Source organism: Muntiacus reevesi, chromosome 18 (assembly GCF_963930625.1).
Source record: "Muntiacus reevesi chromosome 18, mMunRee1.1, whole genome shotgun sequence".
Lineage (NCBI taxonomy): Eukaryota > Metazoa > Chordata > Mammalia > Artiodactyla > Cervidae > Muntiacus > Muntiacus reevesi.
The window spans coordinates 34,642,126-34,656,041 of record NC_089266.1 but is presented as its reverse complement, the minus strand read 5'-3'; the positions used below and the strand labels follow the sequence as shown (position 1 = coordinate 34,656,041).

The 13,916-nt window shown below is 48.3% G+C and overlaps 1 protein-coding gene across 1 annotated transcript; it reads right to left on the bottom strand.

Annotated features, from left to right (window-relative positions):
* Window positions 1-239: 239 nt before the first annotated feature.
* Window positions 240-12,954, bottom strand: TP53 (tumor protein p53). Its single transcript, XM_065910419.1, has 11 exons — window positions 12,798-12,954; window positions 4,562-4,663; window positions 4,405-4,426; window positions 4,066-4,317; window positions 3,448-3,631; window positions 3,254-3,366; window positions 2,919-3,028; window positions 2,452-2,588; window positions 2,293-2,366; window positions 1,790-1,896; window positions 240-1,186 (listed from the first exon to the last, which is right to left on the bottom strand). The coding sequence occupies exons 2-11, from the start codon at window positions 4,633-4,635 to the stop codon at window positions 1,105-1,107; spliced, it is 1,155 nt and encodes a 384-aa protein (XP_065766491.1). The 5' UTR covers window positions 4,636-4,663; window positions 12,798-12,954; the 3' UTR covers window positions 240-1,104.
* Window positions 12,955-13,916: the final 962 nt, after the last annotated feature.

The following is a 13,916-nucleotide window of genomic DNA, read 5'->3' as shown; positions in this document are numbered from 1 at the left end:
GACCTTGCGCCAGCCCTGGCAGGAGGGGAGGGGGGACAGTGGGTTCCCAAGTTATGAATGGAGGCACCCCTTCCCTTATTGTCATGCAGCCTGCAGACTGACCCAGTCTCCAGGCTTTGTTCTCCTCCAGGAAACCAGGCACTGGCGCCGCCTGCCGCCACCCTCCCGACTCAGGTGGCTGCTTCCCAAACTCACTCCCTTAATTCACCCCTGCACTGGCCCCAGTCTCTCAAGACACACAGGTAGTAGCAAAGTTTTATTGTAAAATAAATTGATATAAAAAATGGGATATAAAAAGGGAAGAGGAGGGGTGTGGGTGACACATGCAGATGTGCCCTGCAGAGTACAGAAGAAATCTGCTGAAGCATTTGGGGGAAATAAAACAGGTACTGGCAGATAGAGCAGGGATGGAAGCCACTCGGATCCAGGATAAGGTGAGCTTTCCCCTTCGGTACTGAGGTTCACCAAGGGGTTATGATCTGGCAGGGCCAGGAGAGAAGGGACTCGGAGACTTCTTCCCTTTAACCAGCCATCCAGTCAGAAACTGTTAAATCATCCACCCAGGGGGACAAAGAACCAGCACCCACAAAAGGCACTAAGTCCCAGACATCATGTAATCAAATGATGGTTTTGGGGCCAGACATACAGTATTTCATCAACCCTCACAACAAACCCCTGGTGAGGTAGGTATGATTATCAGTTTTTTATAGATGTGAACAATGAAGTCAGGAGAAAATCGAACAACTTAAGATAGCTTCCCTGGCTAGTATGGTAGAGAACTGAGTTTTCCAACCCAGTGTATGGCTGATTATAAGATGTTCCTCACACGCAGGAACACCTTCTGACCTCTCCCAAACACTGCTCACAGTAAAAACCTTGAAAGCTAAGCTGGAAAGCGCCAGCACCCCCCAAATCCCCAGAAAACCACGAGCACAGGTCTGCCTCTTTGGCAGAGCCGCAGGCTGAGCAGACGAAGAATCCCAGGGGGTTTCTAAGGCGCACCTGCACCAAACAGAGGTCTAAGCACCTGAGTCTCAAAAAACGCCAAGGAAGGGGTGGGGGATGAGGGTGGGGATGTCAACCAGTGACAGGAAGCACAAGACATCAGTCTGAGTCAGGCCCTTCTCTCTTGAGCATTGGTTTTTTATGGCAGGAGGGAGAAGACCCCTTCTGAGACTTCAGGTGGCTGTGAGGAGAGAGGGGAGGGGAAGAGATGACGTCATCTGAGTAAGAAGCTCTGGGCCCCTCTTCCTGGACCTAAGCTTCGAAGGGCTCGAGGCGGGAGCAAGGAGAACTTACGGTAAAATGGTCACCGCCAAGGGCAGACATGCTGACTGAGCACCTCGGGGTACTTGTGGGTATAAGTCTCTTAATCTTCCCTTATCCCAGCTGACACATGAGGAAACTGAGCCCGGGAGGGGGAAGTAACAAGGCCAACATGACTCTTCAGTACTTTGCAAGGCTGAGCATCTGACTCCAAGGCCTGATATCCCATAGTTATCAGGTCTCTGTTTGAGACCCTAGCTCTGAGAGTCTAGGGTTTCCTAGAATAGGCAAAGAAACATCCATGCCCTGGACCCCCGGAGGCAGGGAAGTGGAGGAAGCCTAAAGAATGTCTGGGCAGGGTTGGGACCCAGCGGCAGGGTATCAGCTGCCTTCTACCTTGAAGGCAGGACCAGAATGGAATACCATGGCTTTCTAACACAGGAAAGCAGCAGATGTGTGTGTGTGTGTGTGTGTGTGTGTGTGTGTGTGTGCCCGGGCACTGGGGAAGACCTGGATCACTCACCTAGAGTGAGCCCTGCTTTCCCCTGGTTCCCTTCTAGCCTGAGCATCCATCAGCTCCAAGGCCTCATTCAGCTCTCGGAACATCTCATAGCGTTTACGCCCACGGATCTGTGGCAAGGAAGGAAGGGAACAAAGAAATATTAGGCAAAGTCACTACAAGAACCAAGGGGCTCCCCCAGTAGCTCAGTGTTAAAGATTCCACCTGCCAATATAGGAGACATGGGTTCAAACCCTGAGTGGGAAAGATCCCCTGGAGCAGGGAATGGCAACCCATTTCAGTATTCTTGCCTGGGAAATCCCATGGACGAGGAGCCTGGCGGGCTACAGTCCACAGGGTTGCAAAAGTTGGACACGACTGAGTGACTGAACACCACAGCCACCATCACCAGTGAATCATGGCCATGGACAGAGGAAAGGATGACTAGAAAATATTTTTTCTTCCCTTATCCAACCCTGTGGAGTGGGGGCAAGAGACTGCACCTCTCTCTCCCCCAGACCTGGTACCTGTAGAGTGAAATATTCTCCATCCAGTGGCTTCTTCTTTTGCTGTGGAGAGGAGCTGGTGCTGGTAGGCAGTGCTGGGAAAGAGGCAAGGAAAGGTGAGAAAAAGAGTGAATTGGGGGCAGAACTGCACCCTCGTTGCCTCTTCTACCTCCTGCTCACCTCGCTTAGTGCTCCCAGGGGGTGGCTCGGGGCAAGACTGCCCCTTCTTGTGAAAATTTTCTTCCTCAATTCGGCGGTCTCTCCCAGGACAGGCACAAACACGCACCTCAAAGCTGTTCCGTCCCAGCAGGTTACCACTACCAGGGTAGGAAGAGGGAAGCAGGAGTCAGTCAGAAAGGGGGACTCTGTCTGTGTTCTCCTGTGAACCAGGCCCCACCTACTCCCAACCACCCCCATCCCAAGGGGAGCCTGAGCTCCAGCTCCAGATTGAGAAGACCCTGGCAAGAGAGGTCCCAAAGCTGGAGAAAGGAGGGAGGGAGCAGCAGAGGATGTCCACAAAGGGAATGCAGTGAGAGGGAACGATGGCTGGTAGTGTGGGAGAATGTGGTGAGGGGCAGGGCCCCGGGGACAGGCAGGCAGAGAGGTTAGGGAGCAAGCTAGCGTGGAGGGTGGTGTGTGGTCCCTACCGAGAGTCTTCCAGTGTGATGATGGTGAGGATGGGCCGCCGGTTCATACCCCCCATGCAGGAGCTGTTACACATGAAATTGTAGTGGATGGTGGTGCACTCAGAGGCGATCTGGGAGAGAGCACAGGCCCGGCGTGAGGCTACCCAGCCCTGGGGAGGCTGTCAGCTTCTGTGAGCCTGTTTCCTCAGCTGTGGGATGGGGATAACCCATCTGCTCTGCACACCTCACAGGGCTGTGGAAGGTCAAGTAAGACGGAGAAAGGCCCCTCCCTCCCACCTAGGATGGTCACGGACAACCCCCCCCCCCCCCCAGAAACCCCAGTTGGCAAACTGGACCTCGGGCGGCTCATAGGGCACCACCACACTGTGTCGAAAAGTGTTCCGGTCGTCCAAATACTCGGCGCGTAAATTCCCTTCCACCCGGATAAGGTGCTGAGGAGGGGCCAGACCTGAGAGCAATCAGGGAGGAATTAGGGGCTTGGGCGCTCCGGGTGCCAGGCCGGTCCCAAGCCACAGTCCCCGCCGCTCACCATCGCTATAGTCAGAGCGCTCATGGTGGGGACAACGCCTCACAACCTCCGTCATGTGCTCCGACTTCTTGTAGATGGCCATGGCGCGGACGCGGGTGCCGGGCGGGGGTGGCAAGTCGACCCACAGCTGCACCGGACAGGTCTTGGCCAGCTGGCAGAACAGCTTGTTGAGGGAAGGGGAATACTGGAGGAGAAGGAGGAAGAATGAATGGAGGGTCAGGGAACAAGTACCCAAGGGTTGAATATACAAACACAAAGTACCGATTGGAAGCTGTGTCCTGTGAGGGGAGGGTAGCTAGAGATGGCAGGGTTGGGGGTGGGGGTCCACATCCCAGAAGCATACTTCCAATAGCCACAGAATGAATGACAGTGAAGAAAAAAGGAAGAAAGAAATGGCCTCATGACTGATACTGAGAATGTGATGGGAAGGATGAAAACCCAAGGGTCAAGGGGGAAAATGTAACCTTGGGGTGGAGTCAAAGGTCACAGACTAGGTAAGATCTAAAAAGACTGACAAAAAGCCAAAGGCTGAAATGGAACCCCAAACTTCTGAACAGAAAACCCCTAGGCTGTATGGCCAGGCACTGATAGGGAAGTCGGCTCCCCAGAGCCACTGACCGTGCAGGTTACAGACTTGGCTGTTCCGGAATGCAGGAACCCTAGACGGAAACCGTAATTGCCAGGGTAGGTCTTCTGAGAGGGGATAAAGGACGACAGGGGCCAGGAGATGGCTGGTGGCAGGGCAGCTGGGGCAGGAGGCTCTGGCATTTGGGGGGCTTCATTCGGACATTCATCCAGCCAGTTGGCAACATCTTCTGAGGTCATTACGGGTGATAGCAGGTCACTCACGGGTGAGGACAGCTCAGAGGACTACAGACAGGAGGAACGCGTCAGAAGGCCCAGTTCACATCCTCTGGCCCCGCAGCCCCCAGGTCCCGCCTGTTCCCCAGGCCTTACCAAAAGGTTGTTTTCAGGAAGTCTGAAAGAAAGGAGTAGAAAGTCAGGACTGGCTTTTGTTTCTCATAGGGCTCTACTAGGGGGCTGGGGACCCGGGTGAGGCAAGGTTATTGGAGGCTGAGCAGTGAACCTGCGGTCCCTCCAGACCCCCACTCACAGGTTCCACAAGTCGGAAAATGTCTCCTGACTCAGAGGGGGCTCCATGCTGAGTTCTGCCTGTGACTCTTCCATTGTAGCTCCCTGGAAGGTTGTGTGGCCTCTGGAGGGAGAAAAGTGAGGATATAGCGTGAGACACACCCAACCCTGGGTCACCCAGCCTGGAGGCAGGAGGGACCCCCTCCACCCACAGCACAACGGGAAGCTGAGGATCTGCTGGGGGGTAGGGGAGGCGCCTGCCCCACCCCTCAGCAGTCTTATCACACACTTCCTTGAGGGATAAAGGCAACCAGAGAGGGACTTCCAACCTTCCCACCACTGAATCCACAAGCGTTCCTCAGTATATACGTATTTCTGGCCTCCGTTGCAGTAATAAGGATGAAGTAACTCTCGGCTCATTTCCTCCGCCCCCACCCCTCCACCTGCTCCCTTGGTATGATTCCTCCCCCTGGCTTACAAATCCCTCAGGGCCCAACCCCACCCACCTCTCTGACCTCACCTCTTAGCACCCTCTCCCTTTTCTGGTTTCCCTGGTGTCTGCCTGCAATGTGGGAGACCTGGGTTCGATTGCTGGGTGGGGAAGATCCCCTGGAGAAGGAAATGGCAACCCACTCCAGTACTCTTGCCTGGAAAATCCCAAGGACAGAGGAGCCTGGTAGGTTACGGTCCATGGGGTCGCAGAGTCTGACATGACTGAGCAACTTCACTTTCCTTTTCTGATGTTCATTAGGCACTCCCAGTTCACTGAACTGGGGACCCTGGGCCCTGCATCCCTGCAGGGTGACCTCCTTCTCACCGACCTCATCATGAATGTCGCACCTTAGCAGGGATGTGTCCCCAGACTTCTCCATCACAGCCAGCCAGCCAAACCCTGTCACCTTATTTTAATTCAGGTCACCCTACTTTAATTCTCGTGGTACTTACACTATGTTACCGTTCCCTGCTCATTTTGCCTGTTTCCTCTATTGGAATATAAATGTCTTCAGGGTAGGGAAGTTGTCTTGCTCACCAGTTACTAGCATAATGGCCTGCACCTTGTTGGGCTCAATAACTGGGGTGAATAAGTGAATCCTCGTGCCGGGCTGTAAGCTGGTTATGAGCAGTCAAGGGAGCCAGGGGGACGGGGGTAGTGGCTGCAGCCTGGGCCAGGGCCCTGTCACCACCATCTCATCTCCCAGGCTAGCTTTCAAACAGTTTCAACATGCCATCTTTCTTGATGCCAAATTTGTCATCAGCTTTGCTCAGAATCATGCCCACTGATGAAAGTCCATGTTCACTACACTTTTCTTCTGTGTCCGTGGTAATGACAACCCCCTCCAAGCAAGCAGCTCTTATGGGCTTCTCTGGTGGCTGAGATGGTAAAGAATCTGCCTACAATGTGGGAGACCTGGGTTCAGTCCCTGGGTTGGGAAGATCCCCTGGAGGAGGCCATGGCAACCCACTCCAGTATTCTTGCCTGGAGAGTCCCCATGGACAGAGGAGCCTGACGGGGTCGCAATGAGTCAGATATGACTGAGCACGCGCACGCACACAAAGGTTCACCTGCACCTTTCTGTTGACATAGGGTCTGCGTACTTATGTAGAGTGTGCAAAATTGTTTCACGTGGGGTATCTTATTGTTGTTCAGTAGCTAAGTCGTGTCTGACTCTTTGAGACTTCATGAACTGCTGCACACCAGGTTTCCCTGTCCTTCACTATCTCCCGGAGTTGGGTTATCTTACTTGTCCAGATAACCACACCTGCCTCTTGACAGGTGAGAACATCTTAGAGAGGTTAAGTGGTCCGCCCACAATACATATAGGTGAGTGAACGAGCTTTTATGAAAAATGACTGTTTGAAGGTCTAGGATTAAGATGCTTACTTCATTACACACAATCATGCAGAGCTGTCTTTCATAATCGGTTAAGTCTGGAGGAGATTTTAGCTGATCAAAGTCCGTCAACTGAGAGGTTGGCAAAGGGCCACTTATAGCTCCCAAAGCTGATGGGGGAAGGACTCTGAATGCACCTGGAGGAAGGCAAGAGGGGACAGCAGTGGGATGCCAAATGTTTGCCTTGGGGGAAAGGACCAGGGTTTCCCCTAGATCGATGATCAAAATAACTTTCGAGACTTTTATGGAAGGGAAGCTGTTATGTAGAGATGGGGCGCAGAAGTCAAAAGCCCTGGGTTTGATGCTGTATCGTCAGTTAAATTTGCTGCATGACCGCACTTATCTTAAATCTCCCAGGGCAAATATGGCAGAGCATGGGCTCTGGAGGCAGACGGGCTAGGCCTGCGTCCCGAGCCACCATCTAATAACTGTTTAACTTTGGGAGGTTGCTGAACCTTTCTGTGCTTCCGTGTCCTTTGCTATAAAATAGTATCCCACTGATTATGGGAAATATAAAGAGTTGAGAGAAGCACATAGCGAGAGCTCAATGAACGCTTCTCTTTAAATGGTCATCCCAATTTTACTTGTTCTGTATTATTGCTGGAGAGCTTTGTGACTGGGAGGGGGTGGGGCTTTTATGGTCCTGCTGGGAGTTTTGCTAGTTCACCCCCTTCAGGTAACTGTGTTCAGTAAACAGGTTGGGAGGGCTGTTCTGGGAGGGTGGGCCAAGGTCTCAGTCCCACAGGGAGAGGGACAGCCCTGTGGACCTAGGAGGCCTCCCGCTCAGTCCTTGGTAGCAACTGAATTCTCGTTTTCTTTCTCTAGGAAACTTTTTCAGAGCAGGTACGTTCCTGTGGGTGTGAACATCAGGGGGTCATGATACTAAAATTGTCAGAGGCTGAAACCAGACCCTCCTGACGGCTGGGGAGGCAGAGCCTTTTCAAAGCAGCCCCCTGGGAACGCAGTAAACTCAGCTGGGACTTAAAGAAGAGGCAGGCCGATCACTATCCTAACAACGGCTGCTGTTTATATAAACCTTACTGGATTCACTGCTTTCAGTGGCTTATCTCAGTAATCCTCTCAAAAAGCAAGTAAGGTAGGTACTGTCATCAGAGAGAACAAGGTTAACGGAATCACCCAGGCTCAGAAAGCTCTCCAGGGTCAGGGCCAGGGATTTGAAGTCAGGTTGTCTGAAGCCAACCCAAGCTCTAAATAATTATGCTCTGGCTTCTCCCAGGGCCTGATGTTTGAAAAACAAACAAACAACTTTTTGTTGGCTGGAAGCTGTGTAATTGAAAAAAAATTGATTTTGGGAAGAAATAAGGGAGCATCTGGTAAAACTGAAAACCACACTCTTACTACTTAGCAAAACTGTTTCTCAGTGGATGCCCTAGAAAAATGATTGCAAGGGGGCAATAGAAGGAGTCTTGCACACAAATGTTCATGACATTGTTGTTCCTAGTGGCCAGTGACAAGAAACAACCTTGGTATCCATCAATAAGGAATAGGAAAATGAAATGCAGTGTATTCATTACAGTGGTTTAGGGAAATGAATTTTATTTGTATATGTAACCTGTTATGGGCTTCCCTAGTGGCTCAGACAGTAAAGCGTCTGCCTGCAATGCGGGACACCCGGGTTCGTTCCCTGGGTCAGGAAGCTCCCCTGGAGAAGGAAATGGTAACCCACTCTAGTATTCTTGCCTGGAAAATTCCATGGATGGAGGAGCCTGGTGGGCTACAGTTCATGGGGTCTCAAAGAGTCGGACACGACTGAGCGAATTCACTAACAGTTCAGAAACATACTGGGTGAAAATATGATTTGCGAGAAAAAACAAAACACAGTAATTTAGTCTATGGAAATCAAACACATAAAATTATTATTTATTGCTTATAAGTATATGTATATAAAAGCATGAAAGGCAAGAAGACTACAAATTCACAAAATCTTTAATAGTGATGTTCTCAGGGAGAGGGGATGTATGCTTAGGGTACTGGGGGTAGTAGAGTCAAAGGGGTTTTAGTTTTTCTTCCCCCTTTGGCTGTGCCTTGAAGCTTGTGGGATCTTAAGTTCCCCAACCTAGGACTGAACCTGGGCCCTGGAAGTGAAAATAGCCAGGGAATTCCTGGTTTTAGCTTTATTAACAAAGAAAAACATTTTAAAGGTGGTATCTATACATTACTTGTGTAATTAAAATAAAATAGAGACAAAAATAAGACAAAATGTTGTTAAAAATTATTTGGTGGGAATATGTTATGTTACTCTTGTACTCTGTGCTTTTCCAAAATAAAAATATTGAGGGGGAAAAAAAAGAAATTATGGATATTTTAATCAGATTTTAAAAAGTAAACAGAATAATGTCCTCCCAAGTACCCATCACTTAGCTTCAAGAATAATCAAGCATTTTGCCTTTATCGTCTCCCCTATACCTCTAGTCACTTCCCACAACCCCACAAATGTTTCTGAGGTGAAACTTACATAGGTTGAAATGGCATCATACTATTTTGATTGCAAAATCTGACAAACTTTGATAAAGCTCTGTAACCTACCCACACTAAGACAAAGATACTGTGTTCTCTTCTGAAAGTTTTACGTGTAGGTTTATTAACCATGTCAAATTTACTGTTGTGTATGGTGAGAAGTTGGGACCAAAATCCATTTTTCTGCTCCAGTTGTTTCAGCACCATTTGTTGAGACTTTCCTCTCCCCACTGATTCACTCTGGTACCTTCACAGAAAATCATTTGACTACATTTATGTGTCTTTTCCCAGACCCTATTCATTGATTGTTGTTCTACTGTAACTTTGTTATTTTTTTAAGTTTTATTATTGGAGTACTGGGGCTTCCCAGGTGACACCAGGGGTGAAAAATCTGCCTGCCAATGCAGGAGACACAAGAAATGTGGGTTCAGTCCTTGGATTGGGAGGATCCCCTGGAGGAGGAAATGGCAACCCACTTGAGTCTTGCCTGGAAAATGTTGTGGACAGAGGAGCCTGGCAGGCTCCAGTCCATAGAGTTGCAAAGAGTTCGGACACAACTGACCATACATGTATTGAAGTATAATTGCTTTACAATGTTGTGTTAGTTTCTGTTATACAACTAAGCCCTACTGTAACTTTACAGTAATCTTGAAATCAGGTATTTTAAGGCCTCCAACTTGTACCAATGTTTTGTTTCAGAATCAGCTTGTCAGTTTGTACATTTTAAAAAATCATTAAGTTAAATCTTTCTGAAGAGTAATGACACCTTAACACCATTGAGTGTTCCAATTCATGAATATGTTAAAATTTCCTTAAATTCTCTCAGCAGTATTTTGTAGTTTTTGATATAGAGCTCTTGTCCATCTTTTGTTAAATTTATCCCTGAGTATACCATGTTTTTCACCATGGCTTCCCAGGTGTCTCCGTGGTAAAGAATCAGCTTGCCAATGCAGGAGACACAGGTTCGATCCCTGGGTCAGGAAGATCCTTTGGAAAAGGAAATGGCAACCCACTGCAGTATGCTTACTTGGAAAAACCCATGGACAGAGGAGACTGGTGGGCTACAGTCCATGGGGTCGCAGAGTCAGACATGACTTAACACATGTCATGTTTTTGAGTTTAGATTCAAGGTTGCCACTATATAAAAATACAATGTATGCATATTGCCTTTGAAAGTTGTAACTTGCCTTTAGTCTTAGCTTTCACTTGTTAGTTCTCATAGTGTGAAAATGAATTTTCTATTAGGACTTTTGGTATACACAGTCATACCATCTGTGAATAAAGCCATTTTATTTCTTCTTTTCCAACTGTTATGTATAGATTAACAGCATTAGGCTGGCCTTATAAAATGAGTTGGGCAATGTAACTGCCTCTCTATTCTGAAAGAGTTTATGTGTGATTGGTATTGTTTCTTTCTCAACTTTTTGAACTGAAGAACAAAGGAGACAGATAGGAAATAGCACTCAGACCCAAATGCTAACAGTAATTGCATTAAATGTAAATAGACCAAGCACTCCAATTAAAGCAGTTCAGTGGGGAAAGGAAGGCTATTTCAACAAGTGGAGCTAGAGCAACTGGCTATCCATAAGAAAAAATAAAACAGAATCTTGAGCTCACAGCATGAAAAAAATTATTTCTTGACTAATAAACTGTGGCTCACAGACTTAACTGTTATATCTAAAACTAGAAAGATTCTCAAAGAAAATATATGAGAAACTATAAGAAAATATCTTCATGACCTTGGGGTAAGATCTCCTAAACAGGTCAAAGCAACCACTGAAAAGAAAAATGAATCTTCTGCTCCTTGTAAGAGTTGTTAAGACAAGCAAGAGGTCAGGAGAAAACACATGTATCTGACAAAGGATACACATTATTCCTATCCAGAATATACAAATGACTCCAACACCTCAAGGACACAAAAAGCAAATGAACCGATTTTTAAAATGGGGAAAACACTTCAACAGTCTCTATATCTGACACAGAAATGGCCAGTAAGCACATGCGAACTGTTAGAACATACGTAACAGAGAATTGCAAACTAAAAACCACATTGATATGCCACATTAGAAGGCCTGACAAACCAAATTCTGAGACAGGATATATCTTGCTGGTGGGAGTGTAAAACAGTACAACCACTTTGAATAACTATAACTTTTTTTTTTTTATAACTTTTTAATATAATTAAAAAATATAAACACCTAACAATTCCACTCCTAAGTATCCAAAAACATAACTACAAAAATAATTTTAAGAATGTTAATAGCAGCTTTATTCAAAATAATCTTAAATGGGAAGCCACTCAAAGGCCATCAAAAGAATGGATAAACAATCAATGGTTTATTTATTCAGTAGAATATACTAAAATATAAAGAAACAAAGTATTGATACGCTGATACATGCAATAAAATGGGTGAATTTCACAGACGGAAAGAAGCCTGACACAAAGGAGCACCAACTCTATGATTCCATTTATAAGTTCTCCAACAGGCAAAACAAATCCACGGTGACACAAATCAAAATAAAGGCGGTAGCTCTAAATGCTACCCCTAACATAGAAGAAAGCACGTAAGTACCGCGCAGTGTCACATTCGTAGCAGGTGCGCGGTACGTGACCGCGCCCTAATTAATGAAGATACTGGGAAAATTGGTAGGGGTAGAATTCCTAGGCCGGTCCGCCGCCTCCCCCGGGAGGGCAGCTTCGAGGACCTCGGCCCCGCCCCTCTCCAAGCCCCGCCCCTTCCGCTTCACGACGTTCACTCTGCGTCCGAGAAGGGAATGGTTCAGCCCAAAGCCAGATACTGAAGTTCTTTCTCCGCCGCAAAAAAAGACCCATCGTTAGTCTTCTATCGTCTAATTTTCAAATGTATCAGTTCTCGAAATACCCAGGGTCTGCCCTCTGACACTAAAAAAAAAAAAAAAACCAAAAAAACCCAAACCGTCCACGCAATGGTAGCGTCCTCCTGGCTAGCGGTCGATCGGGATGGAGCACACCATTCAAAGAGGGGGAGGGATTAAGGTCTGCATCAAAACGAATACCCCCTCCTTTCCAAAAGCGGTAGCTAACCAGGCTAGGAGGGGGGGAAAAGTAGAGGGGTTATTAGCCTCCTTTCACAAGTAATGGGAACCAGTATAAAAGACCTTTTCTCTTTCTACTTCCCTCACGTCGGGTGAATAGTGGACTGCTCCGAAAAAAAGAAACCGGAAATGCTCCCGCAGAGGTAGAAATGTAAATGTAGAGCCAAACAATAACAGGGCGTCTGAGGCCCGGCTAGTTCTGCAGGGCTTCGCGGGCAAAACTCTCGTTTAGCACGCCCCTCTTCCACGACTGACAGCCTTTAGCCGGATTTTCTCCATCTAGCGGAGCTGAGAGCCAGTGGGAACTATTACTCCAGGAAGGACAAAGGTCCGGAAGTTATGGGACCTGAGCAGCTTGGACTTTCCGGATCACCCCGAACCACTTCGGAATAGATAGAGCCCGAAGTTCCATTGGGATGCTGCACGTTCTAAAATCCTGAGCTATGAATCCCTGAAGTTTCGAGATCCGAAAGTCCCAGACCCTGATGCTTTGTGCATCTTATTTCACACCCCCTGGGACGGAGTTAGTGGTGGTGGGGAAGAACCCCTTAGGCCGGCTAAAGGTTCTCCAAAGCCCCACTCCCCCGCCCAAGTGTTCAGTTTCGAGTTCGGCTGGTCTTAACATCCCAATCATCTACACTCGGGCCTCCTAACATTGCATTGCTGTTGATGCCGCTAGCCAAGACCCTCCCTGCCGCCAATTGCTAACCCCCCAGTGACCGCCCCCCTGCCCTTTATCTCCCCGAACTGAAAATACAAGGAGCCAAGAGCCCGTGACTCATAGAGGACTCATCAGTCTCAGTCAAGAGCTTACCCGAAGCTCGGGGGAGGGTGTCACCGTCCTGGGATGCACGCTCCGAGGTCGGACGCTAGATGACCCCAGAGACCTGCGGCCACCTGCGGCCAGGATGGTGGCTCTGGACTTTTGAAGAGCTCAAAACTTTTAGCGCCAGTCCGGAGCACGTGGGAGGGGAAAATCCCAATCCCAGCAACCCTCGCGAGGCTCCTGGCACAAAGCTGGACAGTCGCCATGACAAGTAAGGGCAAGCAATTACCCTGCGGGCGGAGGCGAAGAGAAAGGAGAGTAGAAGAGGAGGGTGCGGGGAAACTCAGGATTCTCGCCATATTGGTAGTAGAGCTAGTGACCGTTTGGACTGGGGAAGTTCGACAAGTGAAAACCGTAACGGCCGAATTGGTGGAAACCATTTTGGAAGACTTCTGCCATTGTTTCATATATGGTGAAAGGAAAAAAGCCTTTGCACTTGTCATTCTCTGCCTGGAACACTCCTCTCCTATATAGCTGGATAGTTTTTACTCATCAACTAAAATGTTAGCTTTAGGAAGGCCTATCCATAATGTCCCTATCTAACGTATACCTCCATATGCGCTGTATTACACCATCTTAATTATCTTCACACCCCTATCACTTTCTGAAGTGATTTGTTCCTTGCCTTCAGTACATAGCCACCTAAGACTTAGAAGGGCAGAGACCTTGTCTGCAATCTTATTGATTGTTGTTTCCCAGTACCTACTACAGTACTGGGTAGCAAGTAAGAGTTCAATAATAAATATTTATTGAATGAATGAAAAGAGACGGAGTTCTGAAAAATTTAGCTAATGAAATGCAAAAGAGGCGCAAAACCTGTAATATCGAATACAGCGCTGGCGCCCTCTGCCGGTTGGAGAGGGGAGTAGGTGCTTTAAGAACGATCGCCGAAGGCCACAGGGGGAGCTCAAGCACTTCCCGTGGAGGCAGAAGCTTTCGGACTACAGCTCCCAGCAGGCACTTCAAACTTCCCAGAGCCCCAGGGCTTGATGGGAACGATTACCCGTGACCTGTTACGTTCCTACACCGCCCCTCCCTTGGGTTGCGCGCGAAGTCTGATCTGGGATGCGGGGGTCCAATGGAAAGGTGGCCCCAAATCCCGCGAGA